This window comes from Miscanthus floridulus, chromosome 10, assembly GCF_019320115.1.
Source record: "Miscanthus floridulus cultivar M001 chromosome 10, ASM1932011v1, whole genome shotgun sequence".
Classification (NCBI taxonomy): domain Eukaryota; kingdom Viridiplantae; phylum Streptophyta; class Magnoliopsida; order Poales; family Poaceae; genus Miscanthus; species Miscanthus floridulus.
The window spans coordinates 13,881,174-13,888,060 of NC_089589.1; the positions used below are offsets into that span (position 1 = coordinate 13,881,174).

The 6,887-nt window shown below is 51.0% G+C and overlaps 1 protein-coding gene across 1 annotated transcript; it reads left to right on the forward strand.

The window, feature by feature from the left end:
* LOC136487781 (anthocyanidin-3-O-glucoside rhamnosyltransferase-like) lies at positions 1-1,896 on the forward strand. Its single transcript, XM_066484895.1, has one exon. The coding sequence runs from the start codon at positions 268-270 to the stop codon at positions 1,690-1,692; it is 1,425 nt and encodes a 474-aa protein (XP_066340992.1). The 5' UTR covers positions 1-267; the 3' UTR covers positions 1,693-1,896.
* Positions 1,897-6,887: the final 4,991 nt, after the last annotated feature.

Below are 6,887 nucleotides of genomic sequence, written 5' to 3' on the forward strand. Positions count from 1 at the left end.
CGACCTGACCCCCATCGGGTCGTGCCTTGTTCAGGCCTGGGCCGTGCCGGACCGGACGACCTATTTGGCCATCGTATGGGTGACCTGTTCTCTCCCCATCAGGTGACATCGCTATCCACGTGCTTCCACGCGTCTCCCGTTCAAATAAATATTTTGCCGCGCTTACGCTGCATTATATAGCCTTTTATAGGCTCCACACCACTACAGCAGCTTCCCATAAATATAATTTCGCCACAAACTGATAAACAGGATCGGAGTTGCACCACCATGCCGGCCGACGGAGGAGGCAACCGCGACGCCACGCCCATGCACGTGGTGATGCTCCCGTGGCTCGCCTTCGGCCACATCGTCCCGTTCGCGCAGCTGGCGCGGAGGCTGCTGGCCTCCTCCTCCTCCGTTCGCGTCACGTTCCTCACGGCCGCCGGGAACGTCCCACGCGTCGAGGCCATGCTGTCCTCGGCCTCCTCCGCCGGTAGGGTGGCCGTCGTGCCGCTGCGCCTGCCCCGCGTGCCGGGGCTTCCCGAGGACGCGGCCAGCACGGCGGACCTCTCGCCCGATGGTGCCGAGCTGCTCAAGGTCGCGCTGGACGCCGCCCGGCCCCAGGTGGCCGCGCTGCTGGCCGAGCTCCGCCCGGACGCTGTGCTGCTAGACTTCGTCACCCCGTGGGCCTGTGAGGACGCCACGGCGCTAGGCGTCAAGTCGCTCCACTTCAGCGTCTTCTCCGCCGTCGCGAACGCATACCTCGCCGTCCCCGCGCGCTGCCCCGACGGAGCCAGGGCGGGGGCGCGGCCGTCGGCGCGCGACCTCATGTTCGCCCCCGCTGGTTTTCCCGGCTCTTCCCCGTTAGCCGCCGTCGGCGTACCGGCGTACCAGGCCGCGGACTTCACCTATGTGTTCACCAGCTTCGGCGGCCAGCCCTCCGCCTACGACCGCGTGGTGGCCAGCACCCGGGCCTGCGACGGCATCGTGGTCAAGACCTGCGCCGAGATGGAGGGCGCCTACATCAACTACCTCGCCGCCCAGCTCCGGAAGCCTTTGCTCGTGGCAGGGCCGCTGGTGCCGGACCCGCCGCGGGACGAGTTGGACGAGCGCTGGGCCACCTGGCTCTCCGCGTTCCCGGACGGCGCCGTCGTCTTCGCCTCGTTCGGCAGCGAGACGTTCCTGCCGCCCGCCGCGGCGACGGAGCTCCTCCTGGGCCTCGAGGCCACCGGCCGCCCGTTCCTCGCCGTGCTCAACTCCCCGGATGGCGCCGCGGCGGTCGTCCCGCCGCCGGGGTTAGCGGAGAGGATGTCAGGGAGAGGACTGCTGCACACCGGGTGGGTGCAGCAGCAGCACATCCTGCACCACCGGAGCGTGGGGTGCTACGTCACCCACGCCGGCTTCAGCTCCGTCGTGGAGGGTCTCGTCGCCGGCTGCCGCCTCGTGCTGCTGCCCATGAAGGTCGATCAGTACCTCAACGCGGCGCTGTTCGCGCGCGAGCTCCGCGTGGGCGTCGAGGTGGCGCGACGCGACGAGGACGGCTGGTTCTGGCGCCAGGACGTGCGCAACGCGGTCGCCGCGGCGGTGGCGGACGGAGGGGAAGGGGACGCAAGGAAGTGGGCCGACTTCTTGACGGACGACGGCGTGCAGGGAAGGTTCGCCGACGAGTTCGTCCGGCAGCTCACGGAGCTCGTCAGTGCGGCCTCGAGTTGATTGAGCGCTCGACCTTGTGTTGTACGCTTCTTCGTTTTTTATTCTCTCGTGGAACAAGCTGTCAAGTGTCAGCTGTGATCGTTGTGCCGCTGTTCGCTCGGCTGATAAGCCGCTGAAGGTGCTGATTTGTTGTGAGAAAAAAATATTATTTGTTGGTTAAAAAAGTACGGCTTATAAATCAAATAAATAGAGCGTGGGTGTGCACTTGTACGTTCTCTTTCTTGTTCTTTGTTTCTCCTTCCAATTTAGGCCTCGTTTAAATTTAGGACGTAAAGTTTTAGGGTGTCACATCAGGTGTCATATGGGGACGTCGCATGGGGTGTTCGGATATACTAATAAAAAAACAAATTACAGAATCCATCAGTAAACCTCGAGACAAATTTATAAAGCATGATTAATCCATCATTAGCACATGTGTTACTATAGCACCACATTGTCAAATCATGAACTAATTAGATTTAAAAGATTCGTCTCGTAAATTAGTCGCAAACTGTGCAATTAGTTATTTTTTAGTCTATATTTAATACTCCATGCATGTGTCTAAATATTCGATTGGATAGGATGTAAACTTTTGGGGAGAAACTAAACAACCTCAAAACAAGTGCACATCTCATTTTTCAATAAATAAATCAACTAATTTTAAGATGAACTGGATTTACAAAAAAAGTCAATATTTTACTATAAAAGCACATAGCATATTAATCTAATTATATTAATTTTGGCTACGAGTTAAATAAGTGATTTTGGACAGGATGTTGTTTAAAGGATATACATAGATCAATTTATCGATGGGGTTATTAAACAATCTAAAATGTATTATAATTATTAGTTTAGGACAAACTAGCAACATCATCCGTGCAAATAGCTTGAGCAGCTTACTATTTTATCTTTTTTTTTCTATAACGGATAATTGTATTAGCAGCACGGAGCTGCGATGAGGGAGAAGGACTCCTAGGATACAGAGTTCAGTGCCGCTCTTGGAGGGCAGCTGGATACATGATTTTGATTGGTATACAAGTGATCAGCGTGTTCAATGGATACAAGGACGTCGAATGACAAGCCTGAGTTGCTAGAACATGTGCCGTGGTGTTTAGGTTTCGTGAAATCTTAAACACCCTTGACTCCTTGAGTTGTTATTGGAGCTGGCGCTGATGAAGCTCTGGGTGTAGGGCTTGATCGTCTCCATTGAAGAACGTCACTGGCTTCTGATTATCAGTCAGGAAGACAGGGCTTTGTATGTCCAACCCAGAGACCACCGAAGCCGCTAATGCCAAAGCCGCTGCTTCAGCTATTAGAACAGAGGTGGTGTTGGCCATGGATGCTTTGATGTAGATCACAGAACGGTGACGGGGGGTTGATGATGAGCACTCCAAGACCTACACGTCGGGGAACCTGTTGGGGCCGATCCGGTTCTGTTGAGATTTTTTTTTAATTTTAACCCTTTTTTAATATAATTTTAAATCTAACATTGTCGTTTTTTTTAAACTAACACTTTTGGCCGCGCCTATTGCCCTGACGCGGCCAAATGCCTGTGCCACGCCATGCATGGCGGCGCGGCACAGGGCTGACATGGCGCGGGCCGGCCGGGGGGCCGCTGACGTGGCGGGTCCTGCCGCGCCACCGACCCTGGCGCGGCAATGCCGCGCCCTGTTGCGTGGCGTGGCCGGATCGACCATACTGCGCGAGCAGCCACACCACCTGGCCGCTGCGCCTGCCGCCGGCCCGGGCTACCTGGATGGTAGAATCGAAACGCGCCGCACCCGTATTTTGTTGAGTTTTTTTCACGGCCGAATAGAGAATTTGATAAGCCAATGATTAGTTTTTCATCTTTCATATTACGGTTATGCACCATTTTAACTAATCAATTACGAAAAATTGTCACCGGTGTCCAGATACGCCGGGACTGCCGGTTCCCGAACGCAGGGTACTTAATCTCGCCGGTACTGCTGCCACGACTCAACGAAACGAATAAGAAGCAAGTTGACAAGCTGTCACATAACATATTCATTGTTTTGACATACGTTTGACATAATATAAACAAATAACCCCGCAAGTTTCGGATGTCAATATTCGTTTGACCTAAACAAACTAAGGCCCAGGAGTGTAAGGATCCCTCGGACACCTATGTCTCTTTGGATTTGTTGGCAACACATTGGGAGTGTAGCCAATGTCGGTATGGTCGCGTCGACGGTGCGTACGGCTCGTACCCTGCAGGTATATGATATGCACGATTACTTATAATTCTTTATGATCGTTAGTTCATGGAGCATACGTATTGAAACAAACTATCTTTGTTAGTTTCTGTGAGGCTCCTTAGGTGCCAAACGGGGCACCACCTAGCTGAGACATGCCGATCTCGTCCTGCGGCCATTCGTCCCACTGGCCGTGCTGTCCGCGGAAGTCTGGGGGTTTGTCGTCGTCGTCATCGTCGTCCTCCTCCTCCTCGGTTGCAGGGTCCTTCCCAACGCTATGATGTGGTGGTGTACGCACCGCGGAAATGGCACCCTGTGTCATCGGCTGAGAAGAGCTGGCTGGTATCCTCAAAGAGGCTGAAGACGTGCCACCCGACCTTGCGGGGAGTGGCGGTTCCTCGTAAGGAGTGTCCATGCAGCTCAACTTCTGAGCTAGCTTCCTGCAGCTCTTCTTCACCTTCTGTATAAATAGACGTTAAAGTTAGTTCATTAGCCAAACGCATATACAATAAAGACATATTTTCGAAACGGACAAGTTTATGTTTACCCTCCACAAAAGCTACGAGAACGCCTGGACCCTGCCCTCTAGACTCGTGAAGTCAGAACACTGCTTCGTTGGACAGCCTTGTCAATTGTGTCGCCTGGGTACAGAAACGCGGTTGGACAGTTTTAGTACACATACTTAATACCAAAAGGATAATAAATTGTACCATTCAAGTATCTTACCACGTATCTTTGAAGTAGGGCTCTCTGTAGCTGTGTGTCCTCCCTAGTGGTGACGTAGTACACATCTTCGATGACATCTTCCTTCGAGTCCTCGTCAATCGCCACGTCAGTGTACGGAGGCTTGATATGTGTCCTCGTAGACCTGTGAAGCCACCGCAGGTACTCATCGAAGGTGTGCTGGTCGTGTGGAGGACCCGCAAGGACCGCATGTGGTACCCTGGTCTGCCACAAATGGATGTACGAGCTGTGTGTCACACGCCAATCCTTGGTCTTGTACCTCTTCCTGCGGTCAAACCTGCAACAAAACGATATTAGTTGTACCAAACACACCTCTGAATTGTAGCATTGCTATTAATCGATAACGCACCCGTGCAATACTTAATCGGTGGAGTAAAGCGGTGGTGGGCAGCCTGTCATTCTTCCAAACTGTCTGCAGACCCGGATGGGCAAGTGAATCTCGACCACATGGAAGAAAATAAGAGGGACGTCGCAACGATACTCGTGTGACTCGTCCCTAGTGACAGGACTCAGATAGTCCTGGAGCTCCGGAGAATCCCAAGGACACCAAAACACATGAAATTTCGTAATTGTGTTAGGTTGTGATATAGTGTACATCGAAGAAGACACTGCTATGATAGTATAGAGAGCATAACCTGGTGCTGTGTCAGGACGTCGAGACCGTCCGTATACTCCCTGTACTTGCGCCACGCATTCCCTCTAACTAACTATGCTTCCGTCCAGATATACAGAGCTGTAGGGAGTGTATCATGCCCGTTTCATTGCTGCATTGAACACGATAATGAATTAGCAACAAATAATCTCATCATATCTAACTGCCTGGAAGAATATAATGAACCGAAGTACTTACCGGAAAACCATTATTAAGGGGCCTCCCAATGGGCAATCATTCCCAACACCAAACCTGGAGTAGGTAGGAGCAACCCCCAAGGTTCGCATGTCTTGAGGTGTGACGGCAGGCAATGCATTGCTGTCGATACGTCCATGCCAGGACTGCGCTGCCCTAGCTATACCCCGCTATGTTCTCCCACGGCTGGCGAAGTATGTCAAGGAAGATCCAGCTGATGATGTTGCCCGAGGCGTCTGGGAAGAGGAAAGCACCAAGAAAGTGCCAGAGCCACACTTGAGCGAACCTATCTATCTGTGCCTCCTCAGCATGTGGGTCCAAGTACTCAAAGCGCTCTGTGATCTAGGACGACGAAAACACCGGAACTTTTCCTGTAATTGATCAAAGAAAATGAGACCCGATGCCAGCTGTAAAGCAATGCAAGTATTAAATAGGCTTGAATTACTCACTTATTTTTCTTGGAAGCATCATCGTCCGGTGGAAGAAAACCAATAAACTGAGCCACCAGCTCCCTCCAGTGATCGTTGTCAACTATCCCTGTCACTGGAAGTCCCCCCAACCGAAGGCCTAAAATAGCCTTGACGTCCTGCAACATCAAGGTCATCTCGCCACAAGGTAAGTGGAACGTGTGGGTCTCAGGCCTCCACCTGTTATAAAAATAGAACGACTGTTAGTTGCCTCTAATTTGTTACAAGAAAGTTTACGTACAAAGAATGCACTCGCACCTGTCCACAGCTGCAGTAAGTAGTGCTGGATCAAGGGGCGGAAGACCGTGGTTGACAACACGGACAAGCTCGAGGAAGCCGGCACGCCGTATGTACGGCGTATAACGCTCGTCCCACTGATGCGCCCTGGTGTGAGTGCAGGGCCTCAAAGGAGGCAACGACACCTCTGTGTCGTTGTCACTCAAGATGTGTGCTCGGTGCTGGTCGTCGTACTCCACCTCCAGAATGGGGTACAACTGGTGCTGCGTGGGAGGGGCCATCCTGTTATAAATTGATAAACAAAGCGTTAGAGTATTCAAATTAACAAAATTCAAGTTAACATTAGTAAGTTCACAAACAAATCACAAACAAATTCACTAACCTAACTAGCCTAAATGTCTAAACCCAAAATCCTAACTATACTAGATAATAAATACATAATCAATCCATATAAAACTTTGGTTCTAAAATTACAAGTAATCTCTCCGTCTCAAAATAAATACACATCTTGCTTCTCGAGTAGTCAAATATGTTTAAGTTTGATCAAAACTAAATAAACGATATCAATATTTCTATCTCATAATAAGTTTATTACGAAAGTATACTCCATGCTTATTGTAATAGTACATATTATGTTTCATAAATATTAGTATGCTATTATATAAATTTGGTCAAAGACACTAATAGTAGATACAAAAAATACTTACT

Bases quoted from the DNA above. Each gene is read 5' to 3' on its own strand.
- LOC136487781 (XM_066484895.1), top strand. From the start codon at position 268: ATGCCGGCCGACGGAGGAGGCAACCGCGACGCCACGCCCATGCACGTG.